We start from the raw sequence: 25,648 nt of genomic DNA, 5'->3' as shown, positions 1-25,648 counted from the left end.
GGAACGGTGTGTGGTGAATTGCCCTGTAGCCCCATGTCTTGGGGGGGGCTGTGGTTGCCGCCCCATGGCTCCGTGTCTCGGGGGTTTACCGGGTTGCCATGTAAGGGGTCACAGTGGGGAGAGAAATGGGAGGTGCCAGCAGCATCCCTTGGGTGGAACTGACGATCCCAGAGGAAGGACTTGCCGTTCTGGCATTAGCCCGGCCTAGCTGCTCTTAGGATGAGGCTGGAGGTGGGCTGTGGTGGAAACCTCGTTTGGGTTCCTGGGACAGACGTGGTTGCTGCTGGCCGGTGAGGCCAGCTATAGATGCAGGGTGTGTCTTTTGTGTGACTTTTGTGTGACTTTTGCGTGACTTTTGGCTGTTGGTGAACCTTGAGCCTGCAGTCACAGAACTCAACAGCTAGGGAAGAACCGGCTCCTTCTAGGACCTGCCCCTGGGCGATGGCATGGCTGGGGTTTGCATGGAACATCATGGGCCCCTTGAGGGGCATCAGACTAAGGCAGAGCTTTGGGGGTGTGAAATCCTGGACTGTGCCATGCAGACTGGGAAAGGGCCTTGGGGCCAGACATTAAGGGAGGGAACGAGAGGACTCGAGGGTCCCGGACCCTCAGCTCTGCACCAGCTACGTAAGAATTCGCCCAGGTTCCCACGTGGGGGAGAGTTGGAGGCTTTGATGGGGGCAGTCTCCTCCCCCCAGCTGCACGTGGTGTGATGCAGGGGGGTTATCGCTGCGGAGGGTGGCAGTTTGTCAGCCTGGTTCAGGTTTTGAGTCTAACAGAACCCGCAGGTACCCAGCTCCTGGCTGAGAGGAGCCTTCCCTTTGCTTAGCACAAGGAGGGTGCAGATCGCTGCCAGACATGTGAACTCTCCCCCCTCACCTCGTTTGCAGTCTCTTTCGTGGCCCGTCACCTTGCTGTTTCCTACCCACCGTGTCTCCTTGTGGGTCAGGTCCCTGTCTGGTTCATAACCTGGTGGCCCCCACAGGTCTGTCGCTGCAAAGTGGGGAGGGCCATAGAAAAGGTAGAAATGGGGTCTCTGAGCTGCATGCCCAGCCTGCGGGATGGCTCCTGGAGCTCCCTCACCGGCATGTGATGGTGGAGCGCTCCAGGTAATATCATGCACGTGGGAGAACAGAGGTTCTGTGACGTTCTGCAAGAGATTCGGGCTGTGGAGATTCTGCTGCTGACTTGTTCTTGGGCCTGTGGAAGCTGTTTAACCTCTGTCTAGCTGTCCCCGTCTGGGAGCTGCTGTGTTAACTCCCCGTCTGTGACCCGCACATGTGCAGAGGGGTGCTCCAACGCTTCAAGCCCATTCCCTCGGGGTTAGAACAAAAGCACCGGCAGTTCTCAGTGGGGCTTGCACCAGAGTCCAGAGGAATGTTGTTCAGGGTTTGAGATTTCCTGGGTCCTGGTGTATGTAACACAGAGCTGTCTTGTCCGTGTGCCGACATGGAGCCTGTGGGTGTGAGTAACGGAGTGGTTTGTAATTCTTTCTCCCGGGGTTCCCAAAGCCGCCCCATCTGTGTCAGGAGAGCGCTTGGATTTGGGCAGAGGGCGGATACCGTTCTGGGGCTGGAGTGGAGTTCACTGCTTTTGAGAGCAAAGGGAAAGTGGGGTGGGGTGCTTGGAAAAAGGTGTCTGTAAACACCCCCCTGCCCCAGTGATGCCAGATACCCGGGGTGCCCTTGTGGCTGCAGGATGGTGAGTGAGATACCCTGTTGGGCTCAGAGGCTGAGTTGACTTGGGGAATGTCAAGGTTCCTTCCCCACTCTGAACTTTAGGGTACAGATGTGGGGACCTGCATGAAAACTTCTAAGCTTCTCTACCAGCTTAGATCTGGTTTTGCTGACACCACTCCCAAGTGCTAACTCCCTTCCCTGGGTAGCCTTGAGAGACTCCTCCACCAATTCCCTGGTGAATACAGATCCAAACCCCTTGGAACTTAAAACAAGGAGGAATTAATCATTCTCCCCCTTCCCTTTCCCCCCACCAGTTCCTGGTGAGTCCAGATCCAATCCCCTTGGATCTTAAAACAAGGAAAAATCAATCAGGTTCTTAAAAAGAAGGCTTTTAATTAAAGAAAGAAAGGTAAAAATCATCTCTAAAATCAGGATGGAAAATAACTTTACAGGGTAATCAAATTCAGAGAGTCCAGAGGAACCCCCTCTAGCCTTAGGTTCAAAGTTACAGCAAACAGAGGTAAACCCTCTAGCAAAAGGTACATTTACAAGTTGAGAAAACAAAGATAAACCTAACACGCCTTGCCTGGCTGTTACTTACAAGTTTGAAATATGAGAGACTTGTTCAGAAAGATTTGGAGAGTATGGATTGATGTCTGGTCCCTCTTAGTCCCAAGAGCGAACAACCCCCAAAACAAAGAGCACGAACAAAAGCCTTCCCCCCCCCCCCACCAAGATTTGAAAGTATCTTGTCCCCTTATTGGTCCTTTGGGTCAGGTGTCAGCCAGGTTACCTGAGCTTCTTAACCCTTTACAGGTAAAAGGATTTTGGTGTCTCTGGCCAGGAGGGATTTTATAGTATTGTACACAGGAGGGCTGTTACCCTTCCCTTTATAGTTATGACAGGGAAGCTGGAGGCAGCTGGTGTCTGGACAAGTCCCATGTGAGTGAGCACAGAACCCTGAAGGGGAAATGGTAAGGGGTGGACGTGGGACTGGGGCCCATCAGTCTGACCAGCTCCTGGGATCGAAATCCTGACCCTGAGCGGGACTCTGGTGGGTCCAGAATGAGCTTCCTGCTTTCACCAGGAGCTTGATAACTGACAGACCCTTTGATGTTACCATGTCTTTCGTTGCAGGTCCCTTTGTACTAACCTGACCCAGCTGGGGGGCAATGGCCAGCCCCAAACAGGCCCATCTCTCTCGGTCAGTAGCAGCTCTGCAAAAACACATGGCTTCCTCGCAGGGCAAATTTAAAAAAATCTGTGAATTTCTAATTATGGGAAGGAGCCTCCTAGTGCCTTCATCTCAGCAGCATTTGTTTAGTCCTAAAAATAGCCCTGGCTTTTGCTAGCTGGGTTGGTGCTGGGGGCTAATCAGATGCTTGCTGTAGAACGAGCTGGTTCCTGTGACCTTCAGAAGTGCTGCTCCGAATGCTGTCGGCCTGACTCCATGGAGACGGGGATGTCCATGTGCCGTCCTAGTGCACCTCGCGCAGTCTCCACTGCGCTTGGAGTACAGCAGCACCTAGTGGTTCAGGCAGCGTCAGGGCTCTGTTGTGCTGGGCACTGTGCGAAGGGAGAATGGGGTGTGGAGGTGCATGTATAAGAGATGGTTCCTGCCCGGAACGTCCTGGGCCAGCACCGTAGCCATTCTGCACACCCTCCGTGGCAGGCCTCCAAGCTTCTGCATGTCTCCTGTCTGCAAAGAGAACTTGGCAGAACCCGGGGTCGGAGGGCCAGTGAAATCTGGCAGGAACTGGACTCCGTGCAGATGGTTGGGGGCTGGAGGAGCTAACTAAGAACAACAGCGAAGGGAACAGAAACCAGAAGCGTGTGAACACCGCTGAGGGGAAGGTGCTGTTCGGGGCTGTGTGGGGCAGTTATTGTCCCTGTGTTTGCTGAGTGCCCGGCACACTGAGGCCTCACCTGGCTGCGCCCTCTGGGCACTGCAGCAGCACAAATGTGATGACAATCGATGGGGAGTTTAGAATGGACACCGAGTCCTGCATGGGAGCTGTGCCAGGTCATGTCCCGTGGGGAGGCAGGGAGCCCTATCACTGCTCAAGACGGCCCCTAGGAATGGAGGGAGCCTGCACTACCAGGAGGGAGGGATGGGCCCTGATAGGAGTCCTCCCTCTCCAGGTTAGCTACTTCAAAAGGTAGAAACCTCAGCAGCCCTACGTGGGCGCCAGGCCCTTCCCCAGGACAGCAGCTGGGGGCCAAAGCTACCTTGTGGAGCATGGCGATTAAAGGGCCAAATGTGCTTCAGCTGTGTGGACGCTGCTGGCTGCAGCCCATGAGCCCTGCCACAGCATATCTGGTATCCAGGGCAAACCTTTGCAGCTGACATACGCCAACAGGCTGCAGGTGGCTGGGTCCAGGTTGCTCCTGCGTCCCCTTTGCATCCTGAGAGCATGTGGGTCCTGGAGGCTTTGTTCTAACACCTTACTATTGATCGCTTAAAGCCAATTTAGTTAATGTGTGCAAGCCCCAGCATGGACCCACGGACGCCTCTTTGAAGCTGGTTAGCTCCGTTTAGCTTGTGCCAGGAAATGTATTGTCCCACGTACTGGGTAGCTGCTCCTCTGCCCCCTCCCAGCTGGAGCACACCCCCTTTGTGGTGGGATCCCACGATTCTGCCAGGCTCCCCCAGGCCCTGGGCTGCAGTCCCCCATGATCGCTGGCTGAGACCCGCCAGGAGCAGTGCCAGTGGTTCATATGCTGACCAAGCACAGCGGTCCTTCGCTAGAACCAAGGCATTTTGAAGCCACCAGACTGGACATGGAGCTGTTGCCTGGCTCTAAGCAGGCCCCCCTTCCTTGCCTGAGAGGGGCTTTTAACCCTTTAGGGTTCTTCTGTGCGCCAGGCTTCCAGCTTTGGCAAAACCAGCCTTGTCAGAGGCAGGGTCCTTGATGCTAACGGCTTCCCCATTGTCTTTCAGTTGGGTGCTGAGGGCTGCTTATCTAGATCGGTTGTGTTGCTTTCCTGTTTGCTCTTTCCTGTTAACTTAGCTCAATAGAGTGGCCATACTAACACCCCCCCCCCCCCCAATTATACAGCACTGCCACTTTACCTCCCTGCCCAGGTTGTGTGCATGCAGATAAGCCGACCCGCTCCGGGGGACGGCTGCAAGAGGAAGATGAAGCTATTGTCAGATGGCTTCTGGCATGGACCTCTCAAAAGCAGCTTGAGTAGCTAATAGGAATGGCATCCGGACTTCCCAAAGACGTTGAGGACTCGAGGAATTCCGGTTTGAACTGCTCTCGGTAGCTGCCGACATTCTAGTGCCACTGTAGTTTTTGATTCAGCTGCGTGCCGTGCAGAAATGCTGCATCTTACCCCGAGCTAAGCTGAGCCAAATGGGAAGCTTGGGCACTTCAAAGCACTGTATGTGTGGGGGGGCATGCCATAGTTTTTCATTGGACTCAAATTATTGACATTCTCCTCTCCAAATTAAAATGCTGTTAAAAGTTTGTTCCTTTTGGCTGCTTTCTGGGTCAGGCAGGCCCCACGTTCTCCTGCTCTTTGTATTTTTGAATCACTTAAAGGCAACTGGTGGCTCTAAAATTCGAGTAGAGTCGAGGGCGTTAACGATTCATTTCTTCCTAACTCCCTCCCCCTCTCACCTCCCTCTGTCCAAGAAAAATCCCTCCCCCAGCACCATGTCGCAGGCACTTGCCTGCACTAGGCATCCAGCAGCAGAAGCGATTTTGCTTCAACCTAATCTTTGAACCTCTTCTGTGTGGCAGCTGCAAGGCATCCGATAGCCTGTAGACTCCAGGTGCAGAGACTTCGGCCATGTCTACGCTCTGGGCTGGTGTAGCACCCTAGCGTAGAGATGCAACAGTGACGAAAGGGGTTTTTCCATCACTGGTGGTGATCCACCTCTCCAGGTGGTCGATGGAAGAATGTGTCTGTTGACACAGCCCCGGCTACACTGGGGGTTAGGTTTGCTGTCGCTGTGCCGATGGAACTTTTCTGTGTAGGCCACAGGCCTTTGTGGTGGTGATCTCCAGAGATTTCTTAGCGCGCAGGAAAACAGACATTTGTGAAACTTATTCAGTTTAACACCAAAAGGAAATTGGTGTCAGGTTCTGCTCGGGGTGGCTTGGAGGGCTCCTTTATCTGTTTGTAAATGTTGCTGTGTACAAGACCCTGCAAACAGGAAAACAATGAATTACTTTCCGCAAAGTGCTGTCAAAGAGAGCAAACTGCAGACATGCAAACAACGCGCTCTGATCTCTTTATCTTGCAGTTACCTTGGGTGTTGTAAGTCCCAGGCAGCAGGGTGATCTTGCAGTGAGCTGGGGTTTCTCTCATGCTTTTGCAGTTTATGGATCAAGTCAGTCCCATGCTCTGATGTTCCTGTGCTTGGGATCCAGGTGTCAATAAGGGACTGACTTGATTGCCTAGTGGGTGGAGTTTGTTTTACTGAACTGATTAGCATGGCGGGAGGCAGCCCTTTGGATGTTGGCGTTGTGACAGGAAGGGCTGTGCACTGGACATTTGTCCATGAAGAAACAGACCCTCTTTCTTCCCCTTTCCAGGCTCTGGGAAGAGAGAAGCGGCAGCACACGCCATGCTTTGCTGGAAACACACCGTCCCCTCGCCCTGCGGACCCTGAGACACCTGCCCCCTCCTAGGACTGCAGAGCCCTGAGCTGCCCCCTTTCTTTGCTGCATGCCCAGTCACGAGTGCTGGATTATGTTCGTCGCATTCTCCCTCTGCTCCATAATTTGGTTGAATCGTGGCTTCAAGTTAAGAAAAAGGGGCTGCACTTCAGCGTGCGGGAGCTTGAGCGTGCGCGGGGCCGTCCTCACCAGGCTTCGCTCGTCCTGGCTCGTGCAAAGATGGTAAACGCACAAAGAATGGTGCAGGGCTAGAGCAGCGCCCGAGCCTGCGCCCGACGTCCCGAGCAGCCCGGCTTCAGCCACCCTGTGCAGCAGAGAAGATGGGCAGCACCGAGGGCTTTCAGTACCGTGCACTCTACCAGTACTGCAAAGAGCGCAACGAGGACATCGACCTGCTCCCCGGGGACATCCTGGTGGTGAGCAAAGGGGCCCTACAGGCTCTGGGCTTCAAGGATGGAGACGAGCAGACGCCCAACCAGATCGGGTGGATCCCGGGCGTCAATGAGCGCACCAAGCAGAAAGGGGATTTCCCTGGCACCTATGTGGAGTACATTGGGCCCGTGAAGATCTCCCTCCCTTCCCACAGACCCAGGGTGCAGAGACCCCTGCCAGCGACTCCTGGGGCCAGCACCTCCCGCATGCAGGAGGCGCTGGAGCAAGGTAAGCCCTGCCCTGCACTGCAGGGTCTTGCTAAGGTGAAGCTATAAGGAAGTAACAGCTTCTCTGCCTCCTCCTGGCCTGCGAAGGCTCCTCCTCTCCAGTGGGGTTGAGAGCAGCAGGCAGGGGGTCAGGACTCCTGGGTTCCAGTCCCAGCTGTAGGTCCTCGTGCTCAACCCCCTTCCCCGCCCCGCTTCGCAAACTGAGGCTGTGCCTTCCAGGGCTGCTGACGGTTAATCCGCTTGTGCGGGAGGTGCTGATAGTGCAGATTCATTAGTGATCAAATCCCCAGGTCTGGGGAGGTGCAGGCTGGGCCCGCGCCTGCCACTGTTGCTCAGCTGGGTTTTCACTCTCACAGCACAGGCTGGGGGGCATCATGTGAGCCCTTTCCCTCACCCCATGGCTTCTAATCCCAGAAGGCGAAGGGATGCAGGCATCCAAGGGGGGCTGTGTCAGATGCAAGTCCTGGGATGGATTTCCATCCGGGTGAAGCGCCCTCCATCCCAGTGCTGCTGCGCCTGCATCCCGTGCCAGCCGCAGGCGCCGTCATGTGCACCCTGGCTCAAGTTTGTGCAGGTGCTAAATCGCCTCTCTGGCCAGGCTGTCCCGAGTGCGCTGCCCAGCCAGTCGTCAACCATTGCCCCCACGGTTTTCAGCTGGGTTTGAACTTGGTCAGCCACAAAGTGCAGTGCAGCCGGCCAGCCCCCGGAGCCCCTCGGCGGCAGTGCTGTGTCTGTGTGAGAGGAGCCCGCACTCTAGGACTGTGATGGCACGCTTGGGGCGTGGGTATGTTGCACATGCCCTGGCGTGCAGGGCTGTATGTCCTGACCATGCTGCTCTGTGTTTAGCCAAGAGCAGGGAAGGATGTTTTTCTGTTCATCTCTGCTCGGCACTGACAAGCCCCCAGCTAAGCACGGCGTCCAGTTCTGGGCACTGCACGTTGGGAAGGATGTGGACAAATTGGAGAGAGTCTGGAGGAAAATGGGAAAAATGAAAAAAGGTTTAGGAAACCTGACCTATGAGGAAGGGGTAAAAACCTGGGGCATGTCCAGTGTAGAGAATAGAAAACTCGGGGGGGGGGGGGGGCTTGGTAAGTTTCCCCCTGTGCTCTAACAGGGAGGGGATCAGTTGTTCTCCCTGTCCACTGGAGGTAGGACTAGAAGTAATGGGCTTGATCTGCAGCCAGGGAGGTTTAGGTCAGATGTTAAGAAAACCTTTGTCAGGGAGCTCAGCTCCAGACCAGGTTCCCAGGGGGGTTGTGGAATCCCCCCTCACTGGAGGTTTAAGAACAGGCTGGACAAACACCTACCAGGGAAGGGCTCTGGGCTTCGTGCAGGTCCTGTCCAGCCTGACATTGCTACAATTCTGGGATTCTCTCTCCACTTAGCTTTGGGTTTGGAGGCCGGGAGGAATCTCTGTTCTGGGCTAAAGCCTTCCTGTCCGGTTGGGTTTCTCTCGCTCGTACCCTGGCAGAGTCAGAGATTCAGGCTTTCCCCTCATGGCCTGTCCCCCCTACCTCTCCTCCCGTGGCTGTTGTGGGGATGCCCCAGGCACTGCTCCCGGCTGCATGCCTGGCGGCCCTGCTGATGCATAGGACGGGCTCTGGGCAAGATCAGAGCAGTCATTGTCTGAAAAAGCATTTCTTCAAATCGGAGCGACTTGCTTGTGTGTCTGGTGCTGGGCCCCTCCTCCAGCGAGTGCTGTGATGCATCGGATGCTGGGCAGCTGTGAGGGCTGGGCGCTTTCCCCCCAGGCGTGTCTCGCTGGCGGGTGGGTCCTGGGCCCTGAGCACCTGTGACCCGCTCTGCCTCCCTCGGGAGAAGCTGGCCAGGGCGAGGGACAACAGGGTCCCAGATGGTTCTGTGATACAAGTACCCAATAACTGCCTGGAAAGCCCAAGTCTGTGGTTTGTGTGTAAATCTTAACCCTTCTCATGTGTCAAAAAAAATACTGGCTTGGGGCATGGGGGGGAGGTGGGGTCTGGCAGGGGCGGAGGAGAACAGAGAAGGCACAGTCAGCAGTGGGGGGCAGGAGAGGAGGACGGGGAAGGCAGTGTGGGGGGAGGAGGACGAGGAAGGTGGGGGTCCAGCGGGGGGGAGAGGCGGAGGGGAAGGTGGTGTGGGGGGAGGAGGAGGAGGAGGAAGGTGGGGGTCCAGCGGGGGGAGGCGGTGTGGGGGTAGGAAGACGAGGAAGGTGGGGGTCCGGTGTGGGGAGGGAGGCGGTGTGGGGGGAGGAGGAGGGGAAGATGGGGGTCCAGCGGGGAAGGTGGTGTGGGGAGAGGGAGGGAGGAGGAGGGGAAGGTGGGGGTCCAGCGGGGGGGGAGGATGAGGAAGGTGGGGGTCCAGTGTGGGGAGGGGGGGGAGGCGGAGGGGAAGGCGGGGGTCCAGCGGGGGGGGGGGAGGCAGTATGGAGGGAGGACGGGCAGGGAGGGAGGAGGACGAGGAAGGCGGGGGTCCGGTGTGGGGAGGTGGGGGGGGAGGCAGAGGGGAAGGCGGGGGTCCAGCGGGGGGGGGGGGGAGGCAGTATGGAGGGAGGACGGGCAGGGAGGGAGGAGGACGAGGAAGGCGGGGGTCTGGTGTGGGGAGGTGGGGGGGGAGGCAGAGGGGAAGGTAGGAGAGCAGCTGTGGGCCCGCACGGAGCACGTCTCGGTTGGGAGAGGGTGTAGCGAGGGGCCTGAGGGTGTAGCGAGGGGCCTGAGGGTGTAGCATGGACCTGAATTCCATGCAGCAGGAATTCAGGTTCCCGCTGACCCTTGGAGCGCTGCCCTTCCGTGCGCTCGGTGCTGCCCCCTTCCTCGAAGGCGCTTCTGTTCTGCAGGGGGCCGTGTGGCTCTGGGTGGCAGGAGAACCTGTATCTCGGTGTGTGCCTAGGGAGGGAGGATAGCTGTGTGGGGTTGGGGGCAGCGTTCCCCGCGTGGCCATGTGCACTGCGGGGCCCCATGAGGGTGCAGCGGGGGGCGTTCAGGAAATGCTCCTACAGGGGGGTGGCTTTGAGCCAGGCAGTCGGGCTGCCACAAAGACTTCGGCCCGACTCCTCCTGTCACAAGCTGCAGGTCCAAGGGCTCCCCTCCAGCCCAGGTCGGGTTGTGCTGGCCTCACTGGCACCCAGCCTCGAGCGCGGCCTCCCTGTCCCCAGCAGGCCTGGAATCGCAGAAAGTGCCAGGCACGCTGTGTGAGCACTGCATCCTGTCCCCTGAGGCCTGCCCTAGAGCGGTGAGGCTCGGTAACATTGGCGGGGTCCCTGCAAGATTCACAGCAGCTTTGGAAACGGACAGGTGCCAGTAAACGTCTCCGTGGCACATTGGACTCTTGAGAGGATTCCGGCAGGGGCACGACAACGGAGACGCCTCTGAAGTCTGCGTATCGGGTCTAGCGGCGCCGTCAGCAGCGTCCTCGTTGAGTGCCGAGGGTCATGGGACTTCCTGGTAACCCGTCGGTGTCCCAGGAGTTCAGGTGCTGTGGGCTGCAGAGCACAGCCCCCCCGGGGTCACCACCCCAGAGCCCACTTAGTGCCGCCCAGCCTGGGCACTTGGTCTCTGCCGGTCCCACGTTCGGCCATAGGCAGCTGGCAGGACTGCGGTGCCCTCCTGGACTGAACTAGCCCCTGACAAAGAGCCCTGCCGAGACGCAGTGCTGAGCGACTGGAGAGCCGCGCCGACCCCTTTCCTGGGAACACAGCGGGCATGGTCGGGGGCGACCCCTCTCTCTCCCCTCCTGGCCCTAAAACCGAAGGGTCACAAGCCGTTCCTGGTCTGGGGTGAGGGCTCAGCATCTGAAATGGGCAACAAGTGGCAGCTGCCCTGTGCCAGGTGAACGCCAGGGCTCAGCGGGCTCGGGTGTGGCTATGCCCTGGCAGGCAGCGTGTGAACGTTTCTGGCTAGGGACTGTATGTGGAAGTGCCCCCCCACCCCTTGCAGCAGTGCTCATGGCTGTGGGAGGCAGGTCCTCAGCCAGCCAGGACCCACAGCCTGGAGGGACTCCAATGTGAGCAGCCTTGTGTAGCTTGGGCTCGGGGTGACGCTGCAGCTCTGGACCTACCTGGTGACTGCTTCAGCTGAATGCAGGGAGCCCGTGGTGCCCAGGAGGGCCAGAGAGACGAGCCCCACTGTGACCCTGCATAGCTCCAGTGAATGCAGCCCCGAGCATGAGAGCTTGTAGCCGGGAACGTGTTGTGAGTCGCTGGGTCTGCCTGCATCTCACAGGCGAGGAGCTGAGGCCTTGCCCTGGAAGCATCTCTGCAGCAGCCCCAGGTTGCAGTCTGGACTGCACACTAATGGGCATGGCTTAGCATTCATGCACAGAACACACTAGCTTGTCTGGGACTGCCAGGGACCCTGGCCCGGGGGCCGAGTCTGGGTTGGTGCCAGCAGCGTGTGGATGCACTAAGGGAAGGCAGGCAGTGCTTTAATGCCCTACATCTTTCCCATGGGTCTAAATCTCCCATTTCTAGCCCTGATGCTTCCCAGGGACGGGAGTGAGGAGCCAGGGAGCTCTGCGAGCTGTTCACGGCGCTCGGAACGGTAACAGATGGTGAAGCCAAGCACTAGCCCACGTAGTCTGGGCGAGCTGGGAGCCTGTGGAACCGTGTTCGGGTCTGGCAGCATCCTGACACACCCAGGTTCTGACTCAGCGACTGTGATGGGCTTGCTCCCAAATAGTGACCGTGTTCTTCATCTGTAACCAGCCTTGTTCCCAGCACAGAGCCCTGCCCATGTGAAGGACGAATCCCTACAATAACTCGCTGTTTGGCCCTGGGATGGCTGTGCCACGCAGCCGCGGGGCCTGCGATTCAGCAGCCTTCTGCTTGCGTCTCTGAGGTGGCCGGGCTGTCCAGCAGACGCTGCAGAGCCCAGCGTGCTTGGGGATTTCACGCTGAGACCTGTAATATCTGTGGGCCCTGCTTCCTCACTGAAGAGGAGGGTTCCAGACATCAGTTCTCTGGGTCCTGGCAAGTTGGCCTGGTGTGACCTCTCTGCGTACCCAGCAGGCCTTGCGATTGACGTGCAGCACTCGAGCAGGGGTTCCTGGCCCGCCTGCTGAGCACAGACTCCTGTGAGCTACGGTGCAGACACGAAGCAGAGTTAGGGACAGTCTTGGAACCCCGCAGTGCAGCCCTAGCCTGGAGCAGAGCGAGAGAAAGCAGAGGAGAAAACTCTGCACAAACTAGCTCACCCTGGTTAGATTTCAAGCCTTGGTGTGTGCAGCTGTCATACGATCAATTGGTATCTGCGGTTAGGGCAGCGGGGTGGGGGTCCCCTGACTGATCCTCCAGCCTCTGGGAAGGGGGAGGGGGGACCTGGGCCCGGGTCTCTGCAGGGAGTGCTGAGTAGCAGCTCCTACGGGGACACTGGCGCTGCTGCCTGGGGGAGGCAAAGGGCCAGTTTCCATGTTTAACAAGCAATCAAGGGCAGGAATGTGCTGACATGGCATTCTCTCTGGATCTGAGGATTAAGCCTGGCTCCCTGCAGCCAGCTCCTCCCCCCCCCCCCTTCCGCCAAGCCCCCCCTTAGCAGCCAGGGCCAGGCCCTAAATCCGGGCCTGGAAGGTTTGGATACTGCATTAACCCTTCCTGTGCCTGGCCGGCTCAGTCTGGCAGGAGTTCATGAGTCTTTCCTCCCCTTGGCTGGGACGGGGGTGCGTGGCTCTAAGGAGTGAAGTAGGGGAGGGTTTTATCCTTCCCCCGGAACATCCCCCTCCCTCCTGCCATTGCAGAATTTTGCTAGTTTAAAACTTCCCACCAGTGAGCCCTGGCTAGCGGGAGAGACACAAACCTGGGGTCTGACCCAGGCCCAGCCTGGGCTGTGCTCAGTGGGCGACGTGGTGGGTCTGGTTCCTCTGAGTGTCGTGTCCAGTCCGGTTCTGTCGCGGGGTGCGCCACCACTTCCTAAACGCCTGAGCCTCAGGAAATTCTATCCCTGCTTGCAAAAGAATTGTAGCATTGCCCTCGGCCAGCAGCTCTGGCTCCACATGGCCCCTCTCTCCTCCCCCCGCCCCAGTCAGCCTGCCCTGAGTGGAAAGTAACTTAGCCCTCCCCTGAGCACCAGCCCCGCAGTGTGCGAATTCCCCCCAGGGGCCCTCCCTGCCATCCTTCCCCCAGCCCTCCATCAGGTCTCCGGCGGGGCACCTCCCAGGCCCCTGGCTTGCTGCTAGCACAAGGACAGCCAGGATCAGGGCCTGGTTGTGCCAGGCCCTGGACAGGATGAGACGCTCCCTCTCTCCAGGGCACTGGGTGGGCTGCAGCACCTTGGCTTGCGGAGTCCCTGCTGAAGGAGCCAGCTGCCGACCTGCTCCTGGGTGCTGGAGCGTGTGGGTCGGCCCCCCACTGGCTGCGGGCCCACCAAGCCGGTGCCGTGGGTTAGAAGCAAGCCGTGCAGTCAGAATTAGTCCTGCAGCCTCGGCAGAGCCCTCTGGCTGTCGGGTGCTACGTGGGCTCTAACTGCCCCCTCTCCCCTGCTCTCTCCATCAGGTTGGCTCCTCCCAGACCTGGTGGAGCAGTTCACCCCCCCTGAAGTCGCACCCCCACTTCTGCTGAGGCTGGTAGAAGCCATTGAGAAGAAAGGTGAGAGGGGAGGGGATTGGGGTCCTGAGCCCCCGTGTGAGCAAACGGGCAGCATCCATTATTAACCCCTTCTCTGCCAGGCTCCCTCCAGGCACAGCTACTCCGCTTAGCCGCTGGAAAGCTGTGCTGGGAATGCCCGGCAGGCGGCAGGGAGCCGGACATCCCGGCAGCCTGGCAGGCTCATTACCAGGACGGGTCTGCGCCCTGGCAGCCCAGCTGGTGCCACCACAGTGTGAACTCGCCATGGGACTGTGGCCATGTGCCTAGCTATACGCAGCATGTCCAGGCACTGACCCTTGGCCCAACTTGGCAACCGCTGGCCCAGGAATCCTATGCTAGTCCAGGGCTGGTGGGTGGCTAGTTTGGAGGCCAGAACTTAGCCTGGGTTTACTAGTGGTCAGGGACCTAACAGATTGTGCCGTCACCTCGGGAAAACGGCAAACGCTCTGTCTCTAGAGTCTGTTAAAACAGCCTGATCGGAGGCTGGTTAACCCTGGTGCAGCTGACGTGACTCTGAAGCCCTGATCTGCTGGGACGTGGCTGGTGGGTTGGGAGCTAGCGTTGGGTTAATAACTGCTGTGGCTGCAGCTCAGAGATTATCAGCACTGCTGAAGTGGCTGCCTCTATTCACAGAGCTAACATAAACCGTCCTGCACTTCCCACAGGCTTAGACAGTGAGATGTTATACAGGACGTCTGGCTCGGAGTTGAGACAAGCACTGAAGACCGGTAAGAACCAGTTCTGTACGGAGGGGAGGCGAGCTGGGTCAGATGGATGAGATTAGTGGATGTGACAGCGCCAGCAGTAATGAAATCCAGGCCAAGCTTGTCTTCTGTCCTCAGCAAGTCGTAACTCCCAGCAGCCGGCTGCATGGGAGAGGACGGGCCCATCTTGCTGTGTTGGTGTAATTGCACACAAGTGTCGCTTTCAAGGCGGTTGCACTTTCCTGCAGCTTGGCAGGAGGAGGAGGAGCCTTGTGCAAGGGAACGTGGACACAAGTTCTGCTCGTTGGTCACGGGGCCTGGAGCTGATGTCGCAAGCCAGCTCCTCCTGGATCTCCTGCTACACACTGAGCGTGGTGGGCCCCGTCCCCTCCCCAGCCAACTCCGTGTTGATGGCCATGCTCCCACGCTGCCCTGGCAAAGGGCTAAATGCTGCTTCCTCAGCTCCAGGCTGTCCCAGCTCAGCCATGTCACTCGGGTTCCCGGCTCATGACGCCGTTTGCTCACTTCCTGCACATGCAGCTGCAATGGCAGCTGATCTCGCTGTGCCGGCTGCCCTCTTGGCTGGGCCCTCGGGGTCCAGGTTCAGGGAGATGGTTCCCTGCTCTCCCCCGGACTGGGGTGCAGCCTCCTGGGGGTCGCTGCTGCTGCTGTGTTTCCCCAGGACTGCCTGATCCTCCTTGTGTAGAGGTCTAAACGTGCAAAGGCCCTAAACCAGCTGGGGCAGGGAGTCTCTGGCCTGCCCGACGCCCGCTCCCTGCCAAGCAAAGCCAGGCTCTGGGGCTCTCTGCTGGGAGTGAGTAGAGGAGCGAGCGTTTGTGCTCATGCCAGTGGAGTTGCACTGGGCCGCGTGGAATTTGCGGGGCTCCTATCCGGGCTGGGGCGGCGCCGCTGCCGTCTGTGTCGCAGAGTGAGGCCTGGATGCCGGGGAGCCCCTGGGGATGGGAATCGGAGAGTGTGTCTGTCCTTGGCAGCTCTGCCCTGCGCCAGGCCCTGAGACAGACCCCTCCCATATGCCACCCCCTTGCTGTGCCCCAGCAGCAGCCGCTGCTGTGGATTCTGGGGCCCCTCGTGCCCCCATGTTCCGTGCTGGGGAAACTCTAAAGCTGAGTTGGCCAGGGAGCCGCCGGGGGCTGCCGCTGTGAGGGTCTGTTTGCTTTGTGCAGATTGGGTGCTGGGTGACGTGGAGCCGCTCGACGTGCATTCCCTGGGCGAGGCGCTGCGGGGCTTCCTGCAGGACCTGCCTGCTCCCGTGGTCCCGTCGTTGGTGCATGGCGAGATCCTGCGCATCCTGCAGGGTAAGGGCTGGGCTGCCGGGGGAGGGGAAGCTAACGGGCAGGAAGCGGGGGAGGGCACTGATGGGCTCCAGGGCATTAACCCCGGTGCACCAGAGGCAGGTGGGTTACAGTGCTGGAGCGTGAGGTAGGCCTGGCCCCTGCCCTTCCAGCGTGTGTCTTGCTTCTCTCCAGAGATCCCGCAGCCAGAGAGCTGCAGGAAGCAGCTGCTGCTGGCGCTGGAGTCTCCTGCGGTCCCTCTCCAGAACCTGCTCACCTTGCAGTTCCTGCTCCGCCACCTGGGAAAGGTGTCCCAGCAGGCCGAGAGCAACGGGCTCCACCCTCGGGCCCTGGGCGAGATCTTCGGCCCTCTGCTGCTCCGGCTACCTGGCACCAGGTACGTGGGCTGGGGGCTTGTGTCTCACCAGTGGGCAGATGGGCGAGAGCAAGACATGGCTGGTGGTGCTCTGCCCAGGAGCCAGCCTGCCAGCCGCCACGGGCCGGGTCTCTGAGCTAGGGGTGTGCAGGAGCCCGGAGTGCAGCTGAGGGCCCTGTACTCAACCCCCTGCATGGTGATGCTTTGCAGGCAGTGACCCCTGACCTAACCCCATCACACCCAGACCGCGCTGCCTCCTGCACCAGCATCAAGGGTAGACGAATGGGGTCAGCCCCTCGCTGGTGGTCTGTAAAGAGACCCTGACTTACCAGCAGCTCATCTCCAGCAGGGCTGTGAGCAATGGGCGCAAAGCCCAAACTGTAACAGCCAGTACCTCCCCATGGCCTCTGGCAGCCCCACCCCGCAGCTGGGTTCCTGTTCACCCCCGGAGTGGAGAGCTGGGGCCACAGGCTGCGGGCAGAGATGGGACTAGAAAGTGGGGAAGACCCTGCGTCTGTCTATCAAGGAGCTTGCACCTTGCTAGCTGTGGGCCAGGCTTGGTGAGCTGGGAGCAGTAGAATGAAGTTCCCTCCCCTCTCCAGCCCAGGGTTACAGGCTGTCTGGATAATGCAGCATGCTGCACTGCTCACCTGAGAGCGCACCCCAGAGCCAGTGGGGGGGGGGGGGGAGCTGGGGCAATGAACCCCCGCCTCCCTCTGGCTCAGGTTACAGCCCAGCACCTGCCGCCATGCCTCCTTCCCGGGTCTGTTGGCATCTCTCCCAGGTGCTGATTTCTGGTCCCTGTCTCCCTGCAGTGCAGAGCTGAGCCCCGATTTCTCAGGGCTCTTCCTGGAGACGCTTCTGCAGGCGAAGGACTCGGAGCCGGAACAAGTGCCGCCAGGTACTGAGCCCCACAAGCTGCAATGCCCTGGGGTCCTTCCAGGCCGCTGGTCACTTCCTGGGTGGCTTAGGAAGGAGGTGGCTGTTTGGCTCGTTCCCGTCAGCCCCGTCACAGAACGGGCACCGCGCGGGGCACTCACTGAACTGGCCCGCGTTGGTCTGGGCGCAGAGACGGTCTCTCCGGCGCGCTGAGAGACGCTTGGGGGGGCACTCGGGAGTGGGTGCTGCTGGAGGGCTCTCGAGGTGGCGCCTTTGGCACGCCCAGCCCCAATGCGGTTCGGTGCCCGTTTGGGGCTGTGCCAGGGCAGCCCGAAAGCAGGGTGTGGGGTGCGGTTCTGGGGCGGGTGGCGAGCAGATCCTGGCCGGAGCGGGGCCCCAGTGCTCACCCAGCTTTCTTGCAGCTCTGCCGCCGAAGCCCTCGAAGCCGAAGCCCGGTGGAGCCAGCCTGGCCAATGGGAGCAGTGCGCCCCTGCAGGAGGCGGAGTGGTACTGGGGCGACATTTCCAGGTACCGGGCTCTTCACGCTGCGTTCCCCTGGGCAGCGGGCCAGTGAAAGCGCCCCCCACCAGCCCTGGGGAGCTGTGAGACCCCCGGGAGCTGCTAACTGCTGGGGCCTGTTTGGGGATGTGTGGGGCAGGGCTGGGGTCGGGCAGGGTGAGATTGACTAATCCCTACGCTCCAGCCCCCCACGGGCGAGGTGGGTTCTGTGGGTCGTACCCTGGCGGCTGTGACCACTGGTGCCCTGTCCGCTCCCCAGGGAGGAGGTGAACGAGAAGCTGCGCGACACGCCGGATGGCACCTTCCTGGTCCGCGACGCCTCCAGTAAGATCCAGGGGGAGTACACGCTCACGCTGAGGTACGTGCGCCCCGAGCCCCCGAGACTGGGCTGGGGCAGCTGGGCCGCTAGGTAGAGCCGGGTGGCTGGCCGGGCTCTGCCCGCTGTATGCTCTCTGTCTGGTGCTTCACTGCCCCAGGACTAGGGCCCTGAGCCCCATGTGTCCCCAGGCTCGTGGTGCTCTGAGTCCCAGCGTGGAGGCAGGGCTGCAGCCCCGATAGCCTGCCAGCTTCCAGACCAGACAGGCTCGCCCGCTCCCCCAGTGTCTGTGAGGGGCTGGGGGGGGGAATGATGCAGTGTGCGCGTGGGGGGGGGGCGGAGGTTTGTCCTTGTCCCGTGCGAAGCCTCCATCACTCCCTGGTGCCGGACTGAGGGGACGCCTATCGGCCAGGCTAGTGCTGGGTGCTCCGAGCCCTGCCATGGCCGGAGCACGGGGGCAGGTCCCCCGGGGATGTCACAAGGGGGTCTCTGCCTGGCGCTGAGCGCGCTCCCTGCTCCCACTTCCGCCCCGCAGGAAAGGTGGCAACAACAAGCTGATCAAGATCTTCCACCGGGAGGGGAAGTACGGCTTCTCGGAGCCCCTGACCTTCGGCTCCGTGGTGGAGCTCATTAACCATTACCGGCACGAGTCGCTGGCCCAGTACAACGCCAAGCTGGACAGCAAGCTGCTCTACCCCATCTCCAAGTACCAGCAGGTCAGGCTGGGCAGGGGCGTGTTCTGAGCCCCACAGCTGCCCCCCACGCTGAGCGCTGTCCGTGTGAGCACAGGGGCCAGCCATGCCTATGGCAAGTGGGCGTGCCCAGGGCCTGGGAACAGGCCAATGCTGGATTCCAGGTCCCTGGCTGAGCTGGCAGCGGATCCTCCCGCCTCCCTGGCGCGTGTGAGGCCCGGCTGCCCAGAGGACGCTCTTTGGCCAGGGAGCCAGCAAGGGGAAAGGGGAGCCACATTTGCATGGTGTCCTGGGACGCGCGCCTCCCGGCCCAGCTGCATCCCCTGAGCCGCGGGGGACTCAGCCCCAGCCTGACGCTGATGTCCAAAGGGCTGTGGCCAGGGTGGAGGAGCTGGGGCTGCCCAAACCATCCCCTGGGCAAGAGCATGGCCTGGATAGTGGGACGCCGGTCAGCAGGGGCCACGTCACAGGTAGGGCAGGGGGCTGGGCCAGGCTGCTGAGGGGCGCAAGCAGGGATATGTGGGCAGGCCCTATGCCCTGGGGCTGCCTATGGGGCCTCTGGGTGCCTCCCACTGCAAGGTAATTCTGTCCTGTCCACGGGGTGGAAGAGGCGGGGCTTGGCGCAGGCGGGCACAGGGCCCCACGTTGCCCTGCGGTGTCTCATCATTTCTGGTGCCCCGGGAGCTCCCCCGATCCTGGCCCTGCCCCAGGACCCGCCCCACCTCCTTCCCTCTACCTGTGGCCCTTTCACTCCTGGGCAGCTCTGGCATGGTGGGCCTGCCCCATGTCCTGCAGCGAGAGTGCAGCGGTGCCCACACAGCTGGTGGGTGGGGTGGGAGGGCAGTGCCCAGCTCTGACTCGCCCTGGGGCCTTCTGTGTGGCAGGATCAGCTGGTGAAGGAGGACAGCGTGGAGGCCGTGGGGGAGCAGCTGAAGGTCTATCACCAGCAATACCAGGACAAGAGCCGGGAGTACGACTTGCTGTACGAGGAGTATACGCGCACCTCGCAGGTACCCTGGGGCCACGCGCCCCCCCTCTGCCCCCTCGCGGGTACCCCGGGGCCACACGCCCGCCCCCTCACGGGTACCCCGGGGCCACACATGTCCCCTCCTCCACTGCCGTTCTGCCCAACACTCCAGCCAGCACAGGGGTGTTACCCTGCACGGCTCCTCGTTGCCAGTGTGGCCTGAGCTCTGGCCGGCTTGCCCTGCTCTGTAGGTGATATGGGCCCTGGAGAGCCCTGGGAGAGACGTGCTGGGGTGCAGATACCCAGCCTGCTGGTGAAGGGGGAGGAATCAGCAAAGTGAGGGGCTGCGCTGAGGGGCTGTAGGACCTCCAAGGAAGGTTCAGGCTGGGAGGGCTGGGCTGGGGATGGGACCATTGCTGGACAGCCCAGGGGTGGAGTGAGGTTGGGGTGTTGCTGGGAAGGCAGGGGACTGGGCTGGGCCCCGATCCTCAGCTCACTCAGCGTGCCCCCTCTCCCCAGGAGCTGCAGATGAAAAGGACGGCGATTGAGGCCTTCAACGAAACCATCAAGATCTTCGAGGAGCAGTGCCAGACGCAGGAGAGGTGCAGCAAGGAGTACATCGAGCGCTTCCGGCGGGAGGGCAATGAGAAGGAGGTGCAGCGGTGAGGGCGTAGCCTGGCGCTGCCAGGGGCACAGGCCTCAGGGCAATCTCCGCCCCAGCCTCGGGGATGGGCGGGGCCTGAACGGAGCAGGGCTAGTTCCTTTGCAAGGCAAACTGCTTGCGTGACTTCCCTGTCACCCAGCAGCCCTACCATGCTGCAGCTGCCCCCAGTCCTTCCTCCTCCGCCAGCCGGCTCCAGCTGCCCGGCAGCCCTTCCCCTTTGGCTCCAGCATCGGGCCCAGGTTCCTCTCCCCAGCTCGTAACTCCTGTGCCCCCCTCTCCCCCCCTAGGATCCTGATGAACTCCGAGAAGCTGAAGTCGCGCGTCACTGAGATCCACGACAGCAAGATGAAGCTGGAGCAGGACCTGAAGAAACAGGCCTCGGAGAACCGGGAGATCGACAAGCGCATGAACAGCCTCAAGCCGGACCTCATGCAGCTGCGCAAGCTCCGGGACCAGTACCTGGTGTAGGTGCCGCTGCCGGCCCCTTCTCCCTGCCCCGGCTCCCGGCTCTGGCCTGGGAGTGACGGAAGAAGCAGCCCCTGCCATCGCCTCCGTAGCCCCAGTCGTGATCTGTCCTTGCTGCTCGCTGGCGCCCGCCTGGGCCTCCAGCCGTGTTCGGGGCTGTGGCCCCGGTGCACCTGCCCTGTGGCTCAAGGGGCAGCTGGCCCTGCAGCATCCCCGGCCTGGGCCCCGATCCTGCCTGCTTGGCTCATTCCATGGGGGATGCTGCCCCCTGCTGGATCAATTTGTGAAGGAGGCCGGGATGAAAAGCTGCTCCTCTCCCAGCCCTGCAAATCGCTCAGTTCTCGTCTTCCTCCCCCAGGTGGCTGACGCAGAAAGGGGCCCGGCAGAAGAAAATCAACGAATGGCTGGGCATCAAGAACGAGACCGAGGAGTAAGTGTCCCAGCGCTGCGGGCTGCTCGGAGTCCTTCCGGCCTGGCCTGGGTTTGAGTGGAGTCACCCGAGCATTGCTTCCCCCGCGAGGCCTCGCTCTGCTACTGCAGTGCAGAGCCCTGCACACACGGCCACCCCCGGCGCCGTGTTACAGAAGGGGGAACTGAGACGCAGAGCGGGGCAGGGACGCGCAGCCAGACAATGGCTGGGAGCAGGAGCAGGAGCTCGCGGTCCCCAGCCCTGTGCTCGCCCCAGGCTGGCTGTCGAGCTCCTTCTCACTGGGTATCGAGACGTGATGCAGCTGCCCATGTTTCAGGGGCTTGTGTCGGCACTGAAGGTGCCTCCGTGGCAGGGGCTGAGGGCTGCAGGCTCAAAGCTGATACCAGGCCCTGAGGCTGTCAGCCTCCCTCAGGTTACCGTGAGAGCCCCCTGCATGCCTCGGGTGCCCGGTGGAGCAGGGGGCTGGGGACTGAGCCATGGGGAAGGTTCAAAGGCCCAGAGGGGTATTTGGGAAGGTGCTGGTGCTGGGGAGGCACTGCTCTAGGCTGGGGGCTCCTGCATAGCGACGTAGCTGGGGGGGGTGGGGGGGGGAGCGGAGCTGGCCTAGCTTCCCCCAGCAGCGGGCGCACACCCTGTGGGGGAAGGGTCTGCTCAGCCCCGGGCTTGCCTTGCAGCCAGTATTCCATGATGGACGATGAGGAGGAGCTGCCGCACCATGAGGAGCGCACCTGGTACGTGGGGAAAATCAACCGTGTGCAGGCGGAGGAGATGCTGTGTGGCAAGCGCGACGGCACGTTCCTGATCCGCGAGAGCAGTCAGAAGGGCTGCTACGCCTGCTCTGTGGTGTGAGTTCCCTCCCCCTCTTGCAGAGCCACCGCGGTTCTCCCTCCCACTGCCAGCCCCAGTCCTGGGGGAGGTGGGGAGTGGGGGCCGCTCTCGTCTTGCCTGGCTTGCGGGAGGGGTCCCTGGCGCCTCGTGTCCCCATCTCCTGGTGGCAGCCCCGGTGACTTGTGTGGTTCTGTTTCCCCGGCAGGGTGGACGGCGACACCAAGCACTGTGTGATCTACAAGACGGTGACCGGTTACGGCTTTGCCGAGCCCTACAACCTGTACGCATCCCTGAAGGACCTGGTTCTGCATTACAAACACATGTCCCTGGTGCAGCACAACGACTCCCTGAATGTCACGCTGGCTTACCCGGTCCTCTCCCAGCCACCTGCCAGATGAGCCACTGACGCAGAGCACAATGGCTGCCGCCACCTCCTCCCCAGGCTCCGGCTCTGTCCCTTGTCTGCCCCCCAGAGCCTGGGGGATGTCGTGACCTGTTCCTGGTGTCCCGCTCGCTCAGCAGTAGAAACCCAGCTGGACGCTGGCCGATGGGGAGGCAATGCTGGGCCGTCGGCTTGGGGTGTAAAAGCCGCTCGTGACTTCAGCCTTTCCGAGGAGGAGTCCAGTCGCAGGCTAATTGCTATGGGGGGCTTCATCTCTCCCTTCGCAGTTCCCCGGGGGTGTTTTTGCTCCCCCTCCCCCCGCTGTGTCTCTCTGTACAGCTCGGTTCCTAGTTCCTGTGTGTGCCGTGGGGTCGCCGGCCCAGCGGCCACGTCTCGCGTTATAACTGAGGTGCTACCCCTGCCCCGGAGCTCCGGTGGGACCAGCCCTGCTGGGAAGGGGCGGGCAGCGCTCTCTCCTGAACCACAAGTGGTCGTTGCTAAAACCGTTCTCTCCTTTCCCTTCCCTTCAGTAATCCTGGAGTGAGCGCCGGCCTTTGGTCCGAGGGGTGCCAGCCTCTCCCAGAGAGAGAGCTAGAAAAGGGGGAACTTGATCATTGAAGGGGTTGGCGAGGGCACGGCATGCTGGCTCCTTGGCAGAGATGCCAGATGTTCCATGTAACCCCTGGATGTGGCTTGCAGGGGAGGCTCCGTTAGATTAGTTCGTTACTAACCCACCTGCCTCGCCTTGGTTGTGCCAGCTAAGCTGTGAAATCCGTGTTGGTACCAGTGCTTCCCTTGGCTGCGTCTGGGGGATGCACAGCTGTGCTTCTCCATTGCTTCGGGGGAGTCTCCTTCGTGTCATTGGTCAGAGCTAACTGTAGCCATGTAAATACGGTTATTTTATTATCAGCTGCTTGCTAGTGCCCGTTCGTATGCAGAACCCTTGTTACGACATGCACCCCCCGGGCAGCCACAGACCGAGCGCATCCCTGGGCCTGGGAGAACGGGAAGCCAGAGGTGGCTGGAATGTCAGACACGCTGCGAGCCCTATGCAGACGGAGGCCCTCTCTGCAAGGGAAGGGTGGGACTAGGCCATGCCCCTCCAGCCCCGGGGCCTCGGCACGGAGCAATGTATATGCGTGAGGTAGAACGATGTATGCGGAGCCAACTGTTTCCGAAGCACTTCTACCCCTGAGTACTGTACGGAGCCGGCACAGAGCTGAGCCCTGGGGAAGGAGCTGGGGGATTTCTGTAATATTTCCAGTTGTCTGTTTTAGTACGAGGGAGCAGGAGAATTGCTGTGTATTTCCTGATGATGCCTGAGCCAGGCAGCAGTGCAGGACATGGGTCTGACCATGTGGGGCAGGGGAGGGCGCCAGTGTTACCTACCGGGTGAGACGGGGGGGTTCTCTTCGACAGAGCAAAATGGTTTGGGAAGCTTTCTGGGCGGGATGTGGTACCTCTCCCTCCGTGTCGGGCATCAGTGGGCCCCAGCATGGCTGGCAGCACCAGGGGGGTTGAGGGGTGATGCTCAGGATCCCACGGCTCTCTCACTCAGCACTGTGCCTGCCCAGCTGTGGGGAGGTGCCACTCGCCCCTGGATCTGTCCCCAAAGGCCCCATGTTCTGTCCCAGTTGGAGGCGGACGCTTGGTCTGTGTCGGTAGCAGCAGGGTGGGAGATCTCAGCTGACAGTGTAGGGAGCACGTGTGTGATCTGCTGGGGCGGGGTGTGCATACCGTGTGTGGGCGACACTGGGGCGTGGCACAGGCTTGGATGCTCTTCGTTGTCACGACCACGCGACTCCCCACGCCCTTCCCATGCCTGCACCATCGGCTCTGCTGTTTATGCCCTGCTGCTCTGGCCTGGTTTCCTCTCTAGGTAAACGCTGGGGCTGTCTCCAGTGTGGGTGGAGCCAAGTGCGGCAGCCTTGGGCGCTCGTGGCGCTAGGAATTGCAGGAGCTGACGTGGCCCTACGTGTGGCGGTGTGAGCATGGGTCTCTGTTCTCACGTGGGTGCACGTGCTCTACGGCATTGGTGCCTGCGCTGGCTGGAATGGACTCGGGGCTCAGCGAGCGAGTGCTGGCATCTCCTCGCCAGGCGGAGCTCGGCTGTCTGAGCACCCTGGACTCTGCGCCGGTGGGGTGAAGTGGCTGGAGGACTCACGGCTGGGCCCAGCCACGTGCTGGCCAAAGTGAGCCGTGTGTGTGGGCCAAGAAGGGGGTTAGCTTCAGGCTGAGGCTCCTTCGACACCCACCCACCCCCCGGCACAGGGGGATGCTGAGGTTTGGATTTGGGCAATGAAGGGTAGAGCCAGTGAGTTTGTGGCCAGTCGCTTCAGTGAGTTTAGCCCAACGTGGCAGCTGTCAGTAGGTGGGAGGCGCAGGGAGGTTTTCTCCCTCGGGAGAGGCCTGGGAGATGGTGACTCAATTGGTCAGGAAGTTCACCCCCAGCTTTTGGCTGGCTGGAGTCCATGTCCCTGCGCCAGGAGACAGCAAAGCACACGAGACCCCCTGAGAATCTGGGGCAACCCTACCTGCTCCCCCAAAAGTTGACTTGCTCTTTGAGAAATTAAGCCATAAAAATTGACCCCTCTATTGTACATATTAGTATTAATACTTAGCCACTTACTTCCTCGCTGCTTGTGCCCTGCCTTCCCCACACCGCAATGTGGCGACTTGGCTCAGTGCCTGTCTGTGCACTGTCTGAAGCCTGTGCCGCCAGACGGCGGGATTGTGGGGGTAGGGTACAGTACCTGGGCTGTGGGTAGAGGCACACGGGCTGGCAGGTGTTACATACACTACATCCATTTCACAGCTGGGGATGCTGCGTTCCGGCTCCTTGCTCCTCAGCCGTGCTGTGCAGGTCTCGTCCCGTGTTTGGAAGCACCTTGTTAACTCCACCAGCGTTGGGTGTTGGGATCCTGCTGAGATTCGGAAAACCTCTCCCCTCTGCTTCTAGCCTCACCCTCGTCTCGCTGGTGGGCTTACCCGCCTCTCCCTGCATGGACGATTCTAGCTCCTTGGGAGAGTCTCGCCCTCTGCCCACTTTGCCTGGTCTCTCGCTGCCCAACCCAAGTCTGCTTCTCCTCGGGAATTTGAAATTCCCCCTTTGCTCCCTGGGAGCTGAGCTGGCTCCATGTGAATGCTCTGAGCGGTGGTTACACATGGCTTTACTTCGGTGCGTCTGATAGCACTGCCCTTTCTGAGTTGCTAGAACACTACTGAGGATGGAAACGTGGTCTGTGGCTGCATCCTGTACCTGTTGCAGAGGGAAGGCTCTGCTCTCCTCCAATCCAGTATGCAATGAAGAGAAACACACACACACACCCCCTTCTCTCCCCTGGTTACTTTCTCTGATGGTGACTGACTTGGCTCTTAGAAACTTGGCTTTTTCTCCTCCTCCAGTGGAAGAACAAGCCCCTTGAATCTTTTTTTTTTTTTTTTTAATGACACGGCTCCTTTGGAATAAGCCAGTTGTGATTTGCTCTTTGCTTTAGCTGTTGCTGTTTACGTCTTCTGGATTAATCCATGAGAACACTATTTTTGGATCCCCTTGGTTGTGCTCTTCTGCCTGCAACGTCGGTCAAGGTGTGAACCAGAACCTCTTGT

General features: G+C 60.5%; 1 protein-coding gene across 1 annotated transcript; it reads left to right on the top strand.

Moving 5' to 3' along the window:
• Positions 1 to 6,630: 6,630 nt before the first annotated feature.
• On the top strand, positions 6,631 to 22,093 carry PIK3R2 (phosphoinositide-3-kinase regulatory subunit 2). The gene is made up of 15 exons (XM_065422031.1): positions 6,631 to 6,970; positions 13,433 to 13,525; positions 14,191 to 14,253; positions 15,414 to 15,545; positions 15,717 to 15,918; positions 16,713 to 16,798; positions 17,199 to 17,304; positions 17,555 to 17,653; positions 18,147 to 18,327; positions 19,188 to 19,313; positions 19,790 to 19,932; positions 20,222 to 20,398; positions 20,758 to 20,829; positions 21,504 to 21,674; positions 21,863 to 22,093. Exons 1-15 carry the CDS (start codon positions 6,631 to 6,633, stop codon positions 22,053 to 22,055), a joined length of 2,184 nt encoding a protein of 727 aa, XP_065278103.1. The 3' UTR covers positions 22,056 to 22,093.
• Positions 22,094 to 25,648: the final 3,555 nt, after the last annotated feature.

The sequence above is a fragment of the Emys orbicularis genome, chromosome 24 (assembly GCF_028017835.1).
Source record: "Emys orbicularis isolate rEmyOrb1 chromosome 24, rEmyOrb1.hap1, whole genome shotgun sequence".
NCBI lineage: Eukaryota > Metazoa > Chordata > Testudines > Emydidae > Emys > Emys orbicularis.
Note: the sequence above shows the minus strand (reverse complement) of the source record. Positions and strands in the feature narration are given on the sequence as shown.

What these genes read in the sequence shown, in the direction of transcription:
- PIK3R2 (XM_065422031.1), top strand. Translation starts at nt 6,631, where the DNA reads ATGGGCAGCACCGAGGGCTTTCAGTACCGTGCACTCTACCAGTACTGC. An exon ending in ATCAAGAACGAGACCGAGGA is followed by an intron (nt 20,830 to 21,503) that starts GTAAGTGTCCCA and finishes CTTGCCTTGCAG; the next exon opens with CCAGTATTCCATGATGGACG. An exon ending in TGCTACGCCTGCTCTGTGGT is followed by an intron (nt 21,675 to 21,862) that starts GTGAGTTCCCTC and finishes TTTCCCCGGCAG; the next exon opens with GGTGGACGGCGACACCAAGC.